Source organism: Diachasma alloeum, unplaced genomic scaffold (genome assembly GCF_001412515.2).
Source record: "Diachasma alloeum isolate Michigan unplaced genomic scaffold, Dall2.0 Dall_scaffold_00880, whole genome shotgun sequence".
NCBI classification, from domain to species: domain Eukaryota; kingdom Metazoa; phylum Arthropoda; class Insecta; order Hymenoptera; family Braconidae; genus Diachasma; species Diachasma alloeum.
Window position 1 is genome coordinate 20,896 of NW_021681001.1, and position 19,842 is coordinate 40,737.

General features: G+C 35.7%; 1 protein-coding gene across 1 annotated transcript; it reads left to right on the plus strand.

Annotated features, from left to right (window-relative positions):
• Positions 1-696: 696 nt before the first annotated feature.
• On the plus strand, positions 697-4,340 carry LOC107045167. The gene is made up of 3 exons (XM_015267327.1): positions 697-1,314; positions 1,389-1,624; positions 4,189-4,340. Exons 1-3 carry the CDS (start codon positions 1,129-1,131, stop codon positions 4,289-4,291), a joined length of 525 nt encoding a protein of 174 aa, XP_015122813.1. The 5' UTR covers positions 697-1,128; the 3' UTR covers positions 4,292-4,340.
• Positions 4,341-19,842: the final 15,502 nt, after the last annotated feature.

Below are 19,842 nucleotides of genomic sequence, written 5' to 3' on the forward strand. Positions count from 1 at the left end.
TGCATCCGTTTGTAATCGGGAATCGTTGACTGAAATTTATTCCGTCACTTGTTATTAAGGTAATAGAGCATGGTAGGATAGGAATAAAAGATGAATATATGTGCAGTACTAACTGCGTTTTTGATTATTTCTTTACAGAGTTATGAATGTCTTCTAAATTAAGAATGTTACGAGAAAGAGGGATTCATAGTAATAATCCCCAGAGCAGATTATTTTAATTATACCATCCAACAATCCATAAAAAAAAATCTCACTGCCGTCGAGAGAATATAAGTTATCATTATCCGGAGAACCATTATAGGCAGGAAATAAATTAATTATGTAATTAAAAAAGTAATTATTAATTACTTTCAATGACAAATTTTTATTATTCGTATGTATTTTATTCCACATAGTTTATCTGGCAAGGAATTGAGATAACAGAGTATTCTATATTAGACGCATGGGCCAAGTAATTTGGGGCATCACCCTCCATGTCAATATTTACAAGAGAGAACATTATGAGGAGCAATGTAAGCTCATCAGAGACATCGAATTTGATCAACCATTGTCTAATTCTTTTGCCCTCTCCTGGCTCGCAATAATTATAGCCTGAATCTGACATTGATGATAATTGACACTTTCACAGAATGGTAGGAGCCAAAAGTCCTTCCGTGTTCTGGCTTCGAGACCGTAAAACTCAAAATCTACAATCCCTATAATCATCGGAAACGCACCAGCAATAAACAGCCCTCCACTGCGATCCCACTAATTCCAACGACTGATCGGAAAAGGAATAGAGAAGTTCCAGATTCATTGGATAAATATGGCCATGCTGAACGGGAGCTCCATTTACCATCAGAGGACACTCAGGGAAGTCAACTTACTTGTAAAAAATTCTTGAAGAACATCTAGGATGGAACGACCGAAGATGATGCAAAAATTCGGGAAGCTATGGATAGAACCTAGCCGACACAGAGAATCGAAATGAATCGCCGAACAGTATGCATACCACAGCTGTTCGATGAGTGACCAATTCTGAACCATCCCCGATATTTTCTGTTACATGCATCACGAGTGTTAGAATTTGCTAACATTGATGAAATCGTTTGAGAGAATATCAAGTATCAGAGGAATATTTATGAATTTATGAATACAGTTCAACTCTACAAACCTGAAAAGTCCACGGCTAATATTGAACAAATGATAAATACTCTGCTGGAAGCTTCAACAGCAGCCCAGTATCTTCAAGAAGATGTTTCTCATTTGGCAATTATTCCATTGATAATAGCATACTTCAAAGAGGATTTAGATTTTCTATACAAAATAGTTGTTGTGAGTAAAATAAATCGGAACAAGTGTTGATATTTTTCCATTATTTGAAATCTGACAGCAACATTTTTTTTCAGGAAGCAATGAGCAAAGAAGATCTTGAGCAGCTCATAACGAATCCAACACAAATTCTCGTTGTGAAGGGGGAATCGTTATACGATCCAATTGCATCATATACAGTCTTCATTGAACAAAGAGAATATATTTACCGAACGCATGCATTGCAAGGATTTTTAATCGTTTTCCTTGCGTACTTCGTTTTTGGAGTCAAATACCCCCATGATTTGGACACAAGTCTAGAGTTTATTCAGAAGTATATCATTCATTTATTTACGTTTGATAACATTTCAACTAATAGTTTTCAGAAACTCCATCTTTTAGGGGTACAATATGATTATTAGAAAACCTCATTCATTTTTCAAGGATATCAAAGTTCTTTGACTATTTTTTTTTCCAGTTGAAATGCTTTTCTACTTTATTCGTCGAACATCAGAGCATTCATTTCATTTGACTCTAAGTTTCCGGACATTTTAAAATGATGTTATTATTTAAATTTTGCATGTCTGAATCTGAATCACGATGTTGAACCATTAGAAAACATTTTAAATATCTGAAAAAAAATTAAAAGATCAATTTTGGGAGAAGATTGATGAAATAATCTTAAAACTGAAATTTCCGTAAACTGTAAGAATTTTCTATAGATAATTTTTAAAGATTTAATTTGCCATCATAAAAATCATTTGCTCACAATCGCAGCAAATTTATTCAGATTTGGAATTTTACCAGGAATCAATTTCATGTTTGAAATAATTGGGTCTCCAAAAGTCTAAACAATTTCAATTATTTATTTATGAACAACGAATGTTAATAAAATAATTATTCTGTGCAAAATGTAATTTGAATGACGCTGAACATTCTTGATTTTTGTCTAGGTTTTTTTACGTAATTTAATTGACAAATTTGAAGATTGAATATGGTTAAATCTAAAGGGTGGTCTGTACGAAACCGGTACGTTACTTTTTGAGCCAATTTTTTGGCGCCGATACACTTTGGCGCTAATTTTTGTTGGCGCACATAGTAATTTTGCTGCACATGAAAAAAATTCATCAACAATTGAACTACGAACGGCGATGAAAAAAAAGAATGAATTCTACGAAATTCACCAATCTAAAACACTGAAAAAAAAAATATTGTTGCCAAAAATCCATTTACTCGACAGGAGTATTAATTTTTTCAATACCGTATTTCTCCGGTCCGGTCATTCCTAGGCAATCCTCATTAGATTTCCATTATGATAATTATATGGCTCTGGAAGATGATAATGTTTGTTATAGCCTTGAGTGAACTCCAACAACAATCATCAATATTAAAAAATTCATCAAAATGGTTTCCTCTTGCAAATAAAAAATAAAGGAAAAATGAATAAATATTGGGGGAGATCATCCAAGGACATTACAACATAGTCATCATCTAGAGCAATATAATGTCATAATTGAAACCTAATTAGGCTCGCCTGGGAATGACTCGATTGGAGAAATACGATTTTGAGAAAATGAATGATTCAAGTAAATGTGTAATGGACCCGAGCGGTTGGGTTCGATTAAAGAATAGATCACACGCGGATAAATAATAGAAATAAATATCTTTATTGAGAAATGATTTTAAACGATTAATTTACCATTTATTAAATAAATAAGAACTCGGTCTGATACTGAAGGTATCAGGCGAGTAGAAAATTAAAGAAGGTAATTAAAGTGTCGTCGAATTACTGGCCAAGAGGCAACGAATTCATGAGGTTTTATATTCCTTCGTGTATTCGATTGCATCAGGTAATTATCTTCGTCGCACACCTGCGAGGCATCAGGTGACGTCTCCCGGCGCGCGCGAAGGCCAGTCGTCGGGGCGCAAAGTGCTGACGTTGCACCCCAGTTATCAACATTCGTCAAATATACGTGATTTTTCAAACAAAAATATTCAACGTTATTTTATATTTCTTCATTCCGTTTTGTTTCGAATAATATATGCCACTTTTCTGTCCTCATATTTTCCGAATCAACAGAGGAATTTCATAATATTATTTTGGGGCATAACAAATGAATATTTGGCAAAACTAATTTTTTTTCTCAGTGAATGAGTCAGCGTGATTGCTATCATGTCAATATTTACATCACTTACATAATACCCATTGATGGTTCCGATAGTTGATAGAAACCCATTATTAATATCTCTAATCGGCCGAGTATTTCAGTAGAATGGGACCACTCACTGAGAGTTCACCATGGCGGCTAAAATGAAAAAAACTACTCATGGACACAAAAACTATTTGCACAATGGTTACATGTTCACGTTTGACAAATCAAGTAAAAAAATGATCAATTCTTTTGGCGTTGCGAATTCAACAAAGATTTTAGAAAATGTGAATAAAAATCTATAGTATAGAACAAAATGTGGAACACTGAAAAATCAATCATTCGAAATAATAATAATTCTTTTCAGTAAAATATAAAAATATCCAATGTTATTGAAAAATTTGACATTTTGTTATTGATGATATAAGGCGCCAAAAAATCTATGGGGGCTCAGAAAACTGGCGCCAGAAAGTCGGCATCAAAAAATCCTTGCGCCAAAAAATCCTGTTCCAAGAAATTGAGGTTTTCGGACGATCAAAGATTAGTATAAAAACTTTTTTTATTTATTGTAGTAAACAATTTTTTATGTGTGGAAATTTCAATCGGGTTGAAAAAACGGATAAATGTGTATGGCGTCCAAGAGAACAATCACAATCTACAGGTAGAGAAATCAACTCATTTTGCATCATCAGCGATGAAGTATTCAATTGAATACTCACCCTAAAGAATATTTCATTTTTTGTGCCAGAGTATTCTTGGATATCGACATACCTGAGGGGAAAGAAAACGCATTTCTCCCATCTATCGAGCAATTGTCGGATTTCGGCTCGGAAGAAAGATGGTGTTTTTGACTGGATGAATCATCAATGCTCTGCCGGACTTCTTCAGGAGATCGAAACTGGGTATCCACCAGGTGATGTTGTAGCGCCCAGAAAAGGTGATAGTCAGAAGGCGCAAGGTCTGGAGAACACGCCGCATATGTGAGAATTTCCCAGCTCAACATGGAGATGAGTTTCAGGGTTTCTTTTGCCGTGTGTGGCCGCGCGTTGTCCTGCAGCAAAATCCCTTGCCTCGTACCACTACCAGTAAAAGGTCTCTTTTCCTCAATAGCATCACTCAATTTGAGCAGTTGGTCCTGATAACGCTTAGCAGTGACAGTTTCCCCCTGTCCGAGTATCTCATAATAGATTACACCTTTGGAAACCCACCAAATAAATAATAAATTTTTTTCCCGTGAATGTTCGGTTTTGCAATAATCGTTGACGGCTCCCCCGGATAAATCCAGGACGTTCGCCCTTAGGATTGTCATAAAATATTCACTTTTCATCCCCAGTCACAATTTTATGTAAAAAGTATTTTTGTTTGAATCTGGTCAGTGGGCACATTGCAATTTCACAGCGTCGACTTTTGTTTTCTGAGATAAGATGATGGGGCACCCAACGAGCTTCCTTTTGTGTCCTCCCAATTCTTTTTAAACGCACCGAAATAGTTGGTTGAGGCACTCCGAGAGTTGATACTCTTTGATATTCTAAGAGAATTAGAATTTAGAGAGAAAAAATGTCCGCTTCACCCAGCCGGGAATCGAACCCGGGTCTCCCAGTTACGCGCCGGGCACTCTTACCGACTAAGCTACCGGGAACTACAGAAATTCACTCTCAAATTCACCTCATACACCGCCTAACCTCCTTTAGGCATTAAAGAATTCTAAGAGAATTAGAATCAGCAAGCTCCTGTTGTGTTTGACAGTGATTTTCATTGAGTAAGTTGCCCAACTCCTCGTCCTCAAATTTTTTTGGTTGCCCAGGACGTTCCTCATCCTGGAGACCGAAATTTCCTTCCCGAAACTTTTTAAACCACTTTCTACATGTGCTATAAAATACAGCACTCCTTCCCAAGGCCGAACGAATCATTTCTTGTGCTTCTGCGGCAGTTTTTCCAAGTTGAAAGGTAAAAAGAAGGCAGTGCCTTAAGTGCTGCTTGTCGAATGACATTTTTATTCACTGTTTTTTGAGGTTGTATTAATGGGTTGGGGACAATCTATTCGGGATAGAAGCAACCTAGGGAGACATCTGGACGGAACTCATGAAGTTTGAAACTTGTTAAGGGCATGAATGACTTCGCTAGAACAGCTTTATTATCGACTATGGACGATTATCGAAATTTCAATTTTGCGGAACTTTTGCGGTAATAAATTATATTTAGCAGTAAATAAAGATACAGGCACTCAATTCAATTTAATTCATTTATTCTTTGTTTTGACAACATGGTCTTATACAAAGGTGAGTCTCATTAGTACATTGTTCATTAACGGTGATACAGTTCATAGTTTCCTATCATAGTAGTTTTTCTCCTATTTCTGTTACATTATTTTCATAGGTTACATTTTGTTCCATCGAGTAGTTATAGCAGAGATCAGTGCTGCCATTGCTTACTTATTTTGTTCAAATAAAATTGCAGAGCCCTGACTTCTTCGATTTTTTTGGCGTTTAAGGGAGTTAGTGTGGGGTTAGAATTAGTCGAGTCAAGATTGCATTTGTTATATAAAGTTTTTTTTTCTTCCGTAAAGCTAGAACAGGTTGTCCGGGCATGGTATAGGTCATTGTTCAGGGGTTCATGACAATTGGGGCAGAATGCGCTCTCTCCGAATCTTATGGTCGAGTTTTTCAGCACAATTCGGGGAGAAATGGTTGTAATAAGGCGACATTATGAGGTGGTCTGTAAAAATTGGATCGGCAATTTAAATTCCAAGTAAGGTTATTTTGTATCGTTCAAATCCAGGTACAAAAATACTGGAAGTGAAGAATCGGAAAGCCTGCGCCTGTCCTCGGTTTCTAATTTGGTCTTGTAACTGACTAGAATTTTTTCGATGTTATTGTTAAGAATTCCTCCTTCGCAGAGAGCCTTGATCCCCAGTGGAAAGTGGTTTTGTACAGTTTTATCGAGTTGTAGACACCAATTATATTTAGTTTTGATGTTTGAGATTGAAGTGAGGCTAAGCAGTTTTTTAAAACAAATTTTTGATAATCGGTTGTCATCCATCATCATTAAGTTTTCGAGCCATCTCAAAGAATGTTTAAGCACTTCGTATTCAAGAGGAACAGATCCAGTCTCCAAACGAACTGCGTATCCGGAGGTGTGGGAGGGTAGTTTGAGTAGTTTTTTATAATAATAGGTTTGTAGAGAATTAATTTCATCGTAGTGTCTCAAACCCCATACCTCCACCCCGTAGAACATCACGCTAGTTGCTAAAGACGAGAACAGGTACTCCTTAGAGTGCCAAGTATCGGAGCGAGCACGATTAAGGGTGCTGAGGACAGAGTGAATAGCCGATCGGGTGGATGTTTTAGCTCTTCTAAATTGCGGCTCAAATAGACCTGTCTTGTAGAAAGTAATCCCGTGTTATATAAACTTGTCAACGATCTCTAATGCCTCCCCCTCACATGTAAAAGTGAGGCCTTTAGGGGTTCTACCCTTATGAAAAATGAGCACTTTCGATTTGGATTTTTTCATTTTTAGTTGATTTAATTTAAAGTATTCCTATGCCATTTTTAATTTTCTTCTGAGATCTGGATCTGGGTTTTCAGCAGATAAAACCAGGTCGTCTGCGTAGGCAATACACAGGACCTCGTTTTTGTCAATAGAAAGACCCCGGCAATTATTGTCACGCATATATTATTCAAAATCTGATATGAAAAGAGAAAATAAAAGAGGGCTCAGAATTTCTTCTTGTAGCACCCCTTCAGTAATATCAACTGGGCGAGAGAGATCAAAGCCTGTACGAACGGTCAAGCGTGCCCGTTCATACAGACTTTTACAAATTCTGATGATCTTATCACTTACCCCGAGTCTACCAAGTTTCGTACACAAGATTTCATGATTTACCGAATCGAACGCTCTCTAAAAATCGATAAAGAGAGCATAAATTTTTCGTCCGGGTTGGGACAAGTGAATTTGGGAGAGAGAGGAGAGGGTGAAAATATTGTTAATGCAGCCTCGACCCTTCCTAAATCCCGATTGGAATTCAGGCAGTTTACTGCTAGATTCTGTCCAGGTGACGAGTCGACCGTTGATTATTTGCGTAAAAATCATAGCTAGGAAATTTACCAGGGATATACATCGATAATTCTCAGGGTTTTCGGGGTCTCCTTTCTTAAATATCATTGATGTATACATCATGGACCACTCCTCAGGCACCGTTTCCTGATCAAGTATTTAGTTGAAGAAATCTCTCAGATAAACTAACCAATTATCCGGGAGATATTTAAAAAATTCGTTACTAATGCCATCCGGGCCGGGTCATTTTCCACTCTTACATTTTTTCAAACTCATCAAGAGATTTCTTGATGAAAGCAAATCGGTTGATCGAGGACGGGATGATTCGAATTCGTTATTAACAAATCTGGATATTTTTTACAGGGTGGGAGAAACTCTTGGAAGAAATCGTGCCAGATATCTGGACCTATTTTGTTCATGATGTAAGGCTTTATCCTAAATTTATTGACTATGGACCAGAAATCTTGGGTGGTTCGACAAGAGCTAATGGATTTTCTTATTTCTTCCAGGATCTTCTCTTTCTTCAGCTTAATCAAATTACAATAGTCTTCTTTCGCTTTCTCGTAAATTTCAATTTCATTCAGGTTTGTAAACATGGATTTTGTACATGACTTTAGAGATTTTCTTAAGGTTTTTCTGGCCCCGGCGCATTCTTGATCATCGCATGGTTTTTTGGGGTTTATTTTTTTCACATTTGTTTCCTTTTTCATATTTAATAGCTCAGCCGCCTCCTTAATTGAGTGAATTATATTTTTATTTCACTCATCTGCGCTTTCCGTTTGGAGATCCCTAATATTGGCTGATAGCCTCATGTTTTCTATGTAGCTACCAACCATAGAATGATTCCATTTATACTTTATTTCAGGCTCCGGGGCCTAATCATGCCCGTAGGAAATGAGAGAGCTTAGAGTTATAATGATAGGGAGGTGATCCGGGCGGGTGGGTAAATCCGTGACCCGTACATCACGTACCAGATTCAGAGAGTGCCAGTTGCAAATTACAGAATCTATAACACTGGGTTTTTTGTTTTTTCCATGGAATATAAACTGACCTTGACTGTCACCTGGGAGTCGTCCATTCAAAATAATTAGTTTAGAACCAGTAATAATTCCACACAGTCGTTTTCCCCTCGTATCTACCTCTTTATCAGCTGATATTCGATGTTTATAAACACTATCAGCGTCAGTGATCAAAATGTCATCTACAGGAAAAGAGCATCCAATTCGGGAATTTAAATCGCCCATGATAAACAGAGCAGCTAAGGGGGAGTGTGATTATGCAATGTTTGCACTGTTTGCAATGTTTCTAAAGATTGGAGAGTTTTCGATTTGATTATCGCGAGAAAGGTAGCACAGAATTACATTAATATCGAGGTTCTGCGAGGTTAGTGTGACTGCTAGAATTTCGAATTCGTTCAATAATACATTATACTTATATATATTCTTATTAATGGCAAGTAGTAGGCCTCCGGGGGGGTGTCCTTTCTTTTTGTTTTCCTTCGCGTGCGAGTAGATCAGGGAATAGTCGGCTAGCCAGGCTGGAGGATCAACTAGCGGTTTGTTGAGCGAGGTCTCACAGAAATCCAAAACATCCGATGATTTAATGTAAGATGGTAATTCACAGTTGTTATTGGAAAACCCATGGATATTCCAAGCTAACAGTCGTATATTGTCATCTATCGTATTGTCGTTATTATTGGTTGCATGAGAAGCATCAGATGAAGGAGATGGGTGAGGCGATCTTACCTCGGATGGCATATTTATCGGTCGTTGCTATTTATTTGCCATCAACTTGCTATTATTCCTGGTTGAACGCGGCGTAACAGGCTGGTGTTTAGGATTGTTTGGGCGCTTGACATATTGTCAGCTGTATCAGACAAAGAACTCGTCGATTCCAAACGTAGCCTTCTTTGTCGCAGGCTCTCTCTACCTTTAGCAATATTTTTATGAAGGGGAACAGAGGGTTTCTCAATGTTGCTTGTCAGTGTAGTTTGTCCTGATAACTCTGTATGTGTGGGCTTCTTCCATCTTGGCGCGAATAGCTTGACGCGGATTGGACGGTTTTTACCGGCCAATGGCTTGTTCAAGCGGAGAGCAGAGACGATACACATGTCAGGAATATTTATTTCAGCTTCACTAATCATTGACAAAACTTTGTTCACTGTTGCGGAGGGGCTCGCAGTAACTTCAGGTACTCTGTATATTATGATGTTATAGGCGCGGCTGTCTCGCTCTAATCTATTCACTTTTTGTATGGTGACCTCCGCTCTTTTGTGTGTTTTTGACAATTGGGCCTCACGTTTCACATGTTTGTCTATTAAAAGTTTGTAATTAGCATTGGTTTCCACTTTCATTTCAGCTTGACTCTTCTTAATGTCCTTCACGTCATCACAGAGAATTTGGAGGGATTTTCTAATGGCCTCGTACGCCTCTTCCATTACAAATGGTTTCACTAATTTTATGTTAGCACAAAGGAGAAGAAATAGAAATATGGACGATGTCCAATGCAAGTGAAGAATGTTGAAGTAAAATGGAATAATGATTATCGAGGATAACTATTACTTCGGGTTTGGAACTGGTTGAGTCACAGACGGCTCGTGTTACGGGGGCGCAATCAAAACACGTCCGACCGTCAGATACACGCACTCATTGATGAGAATAATTGTATTCTGCAATTGAAAAATGATTTCGTTGAAGAATATAGCATATATGCGAAACTTATGATGAAATATATTGAGGAGAATTAAGTTCTGCACATTACTCTTTCCAATATACCAATTTTTTCGGAAAAGATCCGTTTCCAGTAAATTTGTTCCATGAACATATATTTTTTCTGCATGAATATTCAAGCCGAATGTATTTAGTGGCGAATCCATATATGAGCGATATTGGAAAGAACTGCTTTCATTTATTTATTATGGAGAATCTGACTAAATCATAAAATATCTTCTCTTGACTAATGGCTACCTTTCGATAATTCACAGAAATAATTCACCAGACGATCAGTAGAAAAATAATGTCCAATACTCCGATATACTTTCTTATCCGAAAAATTATTCATGTGAATCGCATTGATTCATCCAGGGAATGTCAGCCAATAACATGGATTTCATGGAATCTCTATTGTTAATGGTAAAGAGGAAGTTACTGGAAATAATCTATATTGGTGATAGCGAGAGAAAAAAGTGAGCCAATGTTATTTCAGAAAGAACTTGAATGATTTCTAGAATCCGGGCATATTAAGTCATATAATTCTCATGTTCCGCGAATTGTTAAACAACAATCTTCATATATAGGGGAGGGGATCCTAGTATATTGAAGGAATTTCTTCATTTCTGATTAGATTACCTTTCGCAAATGAGATTGATTTACAGGGAAGCAATGCAAAACGAAAAGCATTCAAATTTTTGTCCGTACGAATGCAAGAGCGATTGAAACTCGATTCATCCTAAAACGAAGTAGATAAAACAAAACCTTTTTTTCAGGGAGCATATATTTGCATCAGATTCATTCAGATATCGTTCTGTAACTCATAAAGTGCTTCTTGCCAAGAATGATATAATATATGATTGAACATTATCGCACCTTCTTCCCCCATCGGTAACTTATCGACATTGCATTTTCAATTTGCCGTGTATATGGGCGATGGCCTCCTAGAATTCGGAAGGGGAATCGTTAAGCCGAATCGATCCCGACTCGATTCTCTTCAACCCGGAAAAATATGGTGAATATTGTTACGTCCCAAGGTGGTGGTTTGCTGGTTCAGATGGCAGGTCCGTTGCCCGTGGAGTGCTAAAGCACTCTGCTCCACAATTGCGGGAATTTATAAATAATTATAGACAGAAACACTGATTTTATACTGGCAAACAATATTTGGTTAAATCATTTATGACTTGTTACTTATTTACAATAACAGCTTGGTAAACTCTTGATTCTGTATATAATTTGAACTAGTTAGCGCTCTCCGGTCTTCTCAGGTCCACGTAGGTTGTGGATCTGATCTACACTTAAAATTATTATAATTCTCGCCAGCTTGGATACTCTTTTCACAGGAAAGACTAGGGGACCAATCGTGACTCTGAACCTGATCGATGGGGTTGGTCTTACACCCCCACAGTCGAGCTCGCTGGCTCAGCTCCGAACTCTTGAGTGTACGGGACCCGAACAATGGGCCTGACATGTGGTACAGAGTGAGAGAGAAAATACTTGAGTTTCACTCGGGGAAAAATGATCTGTTTCCGGGAAAAGATTTTATAACTCTCACGGTTTGATGTTGAGTTTGAAATGCACATGAAAAGTCTGTGAAGACAAACAAGTATTCCAAGGGGCTTTATTTTGGGGTGGCCAAAAGTACGTTGGAGGATCTTAGCATTTATTGCCTATTTCCTGTTTACGCAAGTTTCTCAAGTCACTTTCTAAAATTCTGTTTCTTGCTTAATCCGAAAATTCGTGAGAGTATTATAACAAACTATGAATTATAAAATTAGTTAACAGAGTTTTCAAATTCTACTGCTTAATTCCAGTCGATATAGGAGTTATTTCAGTATCCAACATCGTAACTAGCACGGTACGTTACAATATTCACATTCGGCTGCCATCTGCTGAGAATCTGTTCATCCAAAACACAGTTGGTAAAATCGAATTAGCATAGATCACCGTTCGTCCTTTCAATTTTTTGCGTAAATGAACAGTTGTTATTTTCTTTCTTCATTCATCGAGAAAATCGATTCAATAAGCTGTCAGCCATGACATTTAAAGGTCAGATATTGACGTCGTTGATAATTGTTAATTTAGTTAATATTTCTGAAGACGCTTTTAGTATTTAGAATAGCTTTGTTTATTAATATCAAGAACAATACACTTTCAATCTCCGTTACAATCTCTCTCTAGCTGGGCTTCACTTATACTGAAAAATATGTGTGCAATCAACTCAATTAAGTCATGCATTCGCACGTGTGGTGGCAGCACTCCTCAGTACAAGTTGCAAATGTAACATATATCCAATACGCCTCTTTACATTTGAACTTTACCATTGTTTATAATTTTTCAAATTTATTTTAATTTTAACAATTCTCTCAATTTAGTGAACTGTGGCTTTCCCAGTGACTTAGTGAAAATATCTGCAATGTTGTTTTCAGTGTCAATTTTTATAATATCAATTTTACCTTCTTCATAATTCTCGTAAACTGAGTGATACTGAACTTCAATGTGTTTGGCTCTTTTTGACAAATTTCCACTTTTTGCAATAGCTACTACCCCTGAGTAGTCTTCATACATTTTGATTGGTTTGTCAAAAACAATTTTAAATACTTCTTCCACTAATCCTCGAATAAAAGTTACTTCTGTTAATGCATCTGATAAAGCTACATACTCCGCAGCTGTTGATGACTTAGTCACTGATTTTTGCTTGCGGGGTTTCCAGTATGTTACATTATTAAACAATCTTATAACATATCCTGAAGTAGACTTTCTGTCAATAATGTCACCTGCCCAATCTGCGTCTACTAAACAGTCCAACTTTTCAGCACTCTCTGATTTTGTATAAGTTAATTTTACATTTTTCGTGAGGTACAAATACTTTACGATTCTCATAGCATAATGAAAATCAGTTCTATCATAACAACTTTGGAAGCGACTCAGGTAATTTACGCTGAAGGCTATATCTGGCCTTGTACCAGTACTTATATACAATAATACTTGTATACAATTTTGCATTCTCTAAGGAGTATTTCTTTGCCAATGACTGAATATAATTTTCTTGACTTCAGGTCATTACTTTTCTTTCAATATCATGATTAATATCGATATCAATGTAGCTGCTCACTTTATCCATGTCTTTCATTTTGAAACGTCTTGACAATTTTAATTTTACTTCTGTGATCTTCAACAAATCTTTGCAACAAATTAAAATATCATCAACAAAAATTATAATATAAATGGGGTTCTTTTCTTTGTCATTTACGTATAAACAATAATCATGTTTGCTTCTTTTGTAATTTAATTCCTCGATACATTTATGAAAACAGTCGTACCAGGATCTTGGCCTCTCTCTCAACCCATATAATGATTTATGCAATTTATATACTTTCTCTGTACCGTCATTAAACCCTAGAGGTTGATTAACATAAACTTCAGATTTTATTTCACCATTTAAAAAAGCAGTCTCCACATCCATTTGCTCTATATTTAATGACTCTTGACAATAATAAGATAAAAGAATTTTTAGTGTTTCCATTTTAGCTACTGGTGAATAGGTACTCTCGGCTTGTTCTCTTTGCTGGAATCCTCTAACAACTAATTTTGCTTTGTACATATCTTTTGACTTTTTCTTATAAATCCACTTTACATCAATGGCTTTTTTATCTTTTGGCTTACTCACTAGACTCCATGTTTTGTTAGTTTCAATACTCTTGATTTCTCTATTCATCGCCTCTTACCATTTCTCACACTCATCGCTCTCAATCGCCTCTTGGAAATTATTTGGTAAGTTTACATCACAGCAATTTACAAAAATACAATAGTTAACAAAATTTTCATCATTATACTTTGGATTTGGTTTTCTGTTTCTTTCTGTTCTTCGTGGGGTTATCTCTGGGATGAGATTATTACAATTGTCGCTTATTGATTCTGCTGAATCATAATCAGACTCTACTTTACTATTATCCGTCACATGCTTACTGAAATTTTTATCTTCATTTACTTGCTCATTTTTAGTCAACTCTTCATCATTGTCATCAATTTTTAAACCGATGTATTTTACGTTATTATCCACAATATCAACGTGTCTCACATTCATTATTCTGTTATTTATCAAGACTCTATACCCAACTTCTGTATACCCCAATAGTACACCCATTTTTACCTTATCATCCCATTTTGAATGTCTCAATGCTTCTGGAGTTCTCACAAATACGCGACTACCATATATTCGTAAATATTTTCCATTTGGTTTTTCTCCACAAAAAATCTCATAAGGAGTTTTAACTTCCATTGTATTTGCAAGTGTTCTGTTTTTAAGATACGTCGCAGCTTTGATTATTTCAGGCCAATACATTTTATCTACTCTCGCTTCTTTTAATAAACATCTCCCTATATCCATAATAGTTCTGTTAAATCTTTCTGCCGTTCCATTTAGTTCATGTACATAAGGAGGACATGGCTCCATCTATATTCCTCTTTCTTTTACAAACTTAAAAACTTTGATTCATATATTTAGTCCCATTGTCACACCTCAGAATTTTTACTCTCTTACCAGTCTTATTTTCTACGAGATTTACATACTCTACTAAACATTCATAAACTTGTGCTTTCGATTTAATAGTAAAAACTTATGCTAATTTGCTGTAATCATCTATAAATGATACGAAGTACCTCTCACCGTTAACTCCAACAGTTGCATGTGGCCCATGTACATCAGTATGAATAATCTCTAATATTTCTTTGGCTTGTTTTCGTTCATTTTTAAAAGGTACATTGTGCATTTTGGATTCAATGCATGTTACACACTTCATTTTTTCTTGCTCTAGATTTGTAGGCATACCAGTTATCAATTCATTTTTACTCAATGTGTTTAAATATTCAAAATTTACATGACCCAAAGTTCTATGCCATCTCTCTTGTTCAGACATTTTCTCATTATTATTATTTGAACATTGACTACTGTTTATTTCTCGACTTTTATCAGGCTCTTTACAAAAACTTTTTACTCGATAAATATCATTTATTTTCTCTGCGATGCTAATCATTTCATTTCGTGCATTGTAAATTTCAGAAACATTATCATGTGAAATTATAGTGTTATTATTAGTGACTTTGGCATAGCTCATTAAATTTTGTCTCATCTCTTTAACATAAAAAACATTTTCCATATTGACTTTAAACTCTTTGTTATTGACTCTAAAAATTGTGCGAATTTTGCCAATCTTGGTGGCCTTCATGACTCTCCCATCGCCCAATTTAACATTAATAGGTTTTTTGAGAATTACACTTTGTTCGAATAGCTTATCATCGTTTACTATATGATCTGTACATCCACTGTCTAAAATCCAATCTATCTCACCACTATTTATTTGTCTAGGCTTATTAATCTCTGTCTTATTTATTTCAGTTACAAAAACATTTGAAAAATCATCTGAATTATATTGATATTCTGAATACTTTGATGTGGTGTTTACTTCACCTTGAGAATTTCCTCTGAAGTTGCCTCTGTAATGTCCTCTGTAGTTGCCTCTGTAGTTTCCTCTGTTACCACCTCTGTTACTTCCATCGTAGTTTCCTCTGTAGTGTGTATATGAACCTCGACTCGATTCGCCTCTTCCTCGTCCGTTTGAGCTCCTACAGTCTCGTTGTATATGTCCAGGCTTGCCACAACTGTAGCACGTTTGACGGTCCTGCATCTGAGTGTTGAAGGCATTTGATTTTGTAGCCTCATCTTGTTTCTTATCCTTATTTTTCTCTCTTTGTGCATTTATTTTTATTTTACTCTTCAGATACTCGGCAGCTCGCTCTCCCTCTGGTAGCACATCCATGATATCTCCAATATGACTGTACGATGATGGAAGACGTTTCAACATATAATTTAATACTTCTTGCTCTGTAACTGTTGCACCTGCATCTCTTAACCCATTTACTGCCTTTTCAAATGTATGGAAAAATTCGTCCACGTTCGAAAAATTTTGTAGTCTAATTTTCTCTAACTCGTTTCTTTGTATTATCTGTAGTGCAGTCGACTCTTTTAAATACATCTGATCAAATTTCTTTATCATTCCATATGCTGATGTAATACCCTTAAGATACTCTAGTTGCTTGTTGTTGACTGTACCATATAAATACGTTGACGCCTTTGTATCGTTCTCGTCCCATTTGTCGTGATCATCTGGATTTTCTCCTCCAATTCTTTCTTCTCGTTCAACCACTGTTTTACATTTTTTCATCTTTAAGAACATCAATAATCTCATTTTATAACTCGGATAATCAGACCCATCAAATATTGGAATCTGTACACCATCATTTTTTCCAACTGACGCCATTTTGACTGTTCGTATGACCACGTTTTCTCAGCGTCTCAGATTTAGCCAAGTTTTCAAATCTTTCAACTTTCACCAATTTTCTTCAGCCTTCTAACCACGCTCCGCTACCATGTTAATTTAGTTAATATTTCTGAAGATGCTTTTAGTATTTAGAATAGCTTTGTTTATTAATATCAGGAACAATACACTTTCAATCTCCGTTACAATCTCTCTCTAGCTTGGCTTCACTTATACTGAAAAATATGTGTGCAATCAACTCAATTAAGTCATGCATTCGCACGTGTGGTGGCAGCACTCCTCAGTACAAGTTGCAAATGTAACATATATCCAATAATAATCAATGAAGGATGAGATCAGTATATTCAAAATAAGTGTACACAAGGTCTCTTCCGGAATCACAATTGGTGAATAATTTGAGTGGCCTCGAAGTTATTTGTTATATTATCAGTTCATAGGGAACTATTTTTATCGAATCAATGTGACGAACTTTGAGTTGATTGTTAACATCATCAATAGGACCACTGTTTATGTGTAAATCGGATACCTCGATTCATTCAAAACGTGCCCATTCCCATATATTGTATACTTATATATTCTACTATATTTGAATTCTCTCAAATCATCAAGTACTCAATTCATAAATTTTCAGATAGCATATACGCATATACAAGAACTCGCTCACCCTCATATTCAGTGGAAAAAAGGCTTCAGTGTAGTTAATTATCGGGAATATCTAGTCTTCACGCGAAAATAAATTTTGAATCATAACCCCGTTGCTCAATTTATGAATAAAAGCAATAAATTATTGAACATTTTTGAGTGTTGGACTCATCCTCCTGCGACAATTCATTGTATGAAGAGAAATATTAATTACTGAACTCAATTATGGAGTATCGAACGAATACCATTTCGGTATATTCCCTCATGTGTATCGATCGCTCCAACAGATAATTTGTCACACATAATATATAACCATATGTTTTTAAAAAACATTGTTTCCAAAAAAATGGCAATATATGAAAAAATTCAATTAGTCCCTTCTCAAATCTCCGAACTAGTATTCGATAATGATATAATATATGATTGAACATTATCGCGGCTACTTCGCTCATGGGTAACTTATCAACATGGCATTTTCAATTTGCGGTGTATACGGGCGACGGCCTCCTAGAATTTGGAAGGGGAATCGTTAAGCCGAATCTATCCCGTCTCGATTGTCCTCACCCCTATTAATCACACCACAATCGGACTTGAGTGGTTTGATAGTTCACAGATGGCGCTTCAAAATGCGGTTCATTGCGGAAAATTCTTTTAATTCAAATAGGTGTTGTGATCAATTTAATTTAGGGGCCGAGAATTAATTTATACACCTAATAAATTAAGAAAAATTGAGGGTCAAACCAATAACTTCCTGACCAATTCCCATTGTTCTGTGCATCCAATATCCAATTACAAAAGAGAAAGATCCGTCAGCGTTACCAGGCTTTGTTCTTTCGTTTCTAGGCTTGAGTATTTCTTCCCTGTCCATGAACCATTTATGTAATGAACTCATTTTGAACCATGAACCATTTATCTAATGAACTCATTTTGAAAACCTATTAAACAAGTTTCAAAATGATACCTATTTTGTCCAAAGCCGACCATTTTTTATTGACTTATGAGAGTTTCAGGCGAAAATTGAATTTCCGTTTTTCACTTAAAAATTTAAATTTGGTTGCATTTTTCGATACTTCTAAGTGGATTAGACAAATATTTATACATTATTTTGAAGAGCATTTTGTATCCTTCAAAATGATGTATGATAAATCTGATTCAATTTAATTTCCATCAAGTTATTGCAGATTGTTTCCATTTTTTACGCTATGTCACACCTTAAAAATGACATTTTTTGCCAATTATCACGGCTTGAGACTTGACTAACGGGGATATATCATATGTCAGTTTGAAGGTCTTAATCGAGATCTTTAAATTGTATCCCATTTCATCTTCTCCATCCACTAGATCAATTGTCATTAGTGATAATGTATAAATTTTGGGATGTCACGTTTTGAAAATTTCCCATTTCCTTCTCTTAATAACGAGAGTTGCCTGATTTCTGTTCCAATCTGTGAAGATATTTTATACTCAAATGGAAGCACATTCAATTACCTTCAAATTGACGCCTGAATTATTTGATTATCGCCAATTTCCCTGCACTTATGGGCGTTTTTTTTGTATACACGAAAAAAACAGAAATTTATGGTTTTAACAATAAAATCGAATCAAAGCTGAATTTACAAAAATTCAGCTTTGATTCGATTTTTCTATAAGTATCGGTCAAATAAATAAAACTATTCATATGCTATTGTGAAGGGTATTTTATGTTCTTCAAAATGGTTTATGATAAATCTTATTCAATTCACTTTTTATCTTGTTATCGAAAATTGTTTACATTTTTTACGATAAATAGGTCACAACTTAAGAATGACATTTTTTATCAATTATCGACGCTTGAAACTTGACTAGCAGGCAAATATCATATGTCGAAAATGATATCCCATATTATCTATTCCATCCACTTGGTCAAATGTTACAAGTGATTATCTATCGATTTAATCATGGCACATTTTGAAAATTTCCAATTTCTTCCCCTGAAATCCCGAGAGTTTCTTGGGTTCTGTCCGAATCTGTCAATATATCTCGTACTCAGGTGGAAACACATTCCATTACGATCAAATTGATCCTGGAATTATTTAATCATAGCCACCTTTCATTAACTTATGATAGTTTTTACAAAAATAAAGTGAAACTTTATTTTTTATTGTCAAATAAAAAAAAATTCAACTTGGATTGGATTTTTCCATAACTGTCGGTTAAGCAAATGAAACTATGTATATACCGTTTTGAACTGCATTTTCTCAAGTCCTTCGAAATGGTGTATATTAACGCGTTGTAGAAAATGAGGTAGTGGGAATTGAAAAAATATGCTATATATCCATTTCGCGCAATTTAGCTCGCGCATTTAGCGCGTCCTGCCTCGTATAGAAAAATATTCATGAGGATTACCAAGCTTTATTCTTTGGTTTCTGTACTCACAATTCCTTCTTCCTCTTGCATGAACCATACAGGTAGTGTATTCATTGTAAAATATATTAATTAAGCTTCAAAATGACATCTGATTTGTCCCATTTTGTCAATTTTTCATCAACTTATGAGAGTTTTAGACGAAAATTGAATTTTCATGTTTGACTTGAAAAATAAATTTTGGTTGGATTTTTCGATCCACCTGAATGAATTAGGCGGGGATATCTATATTTTATTCGGAAGAGTATTGACTATTCT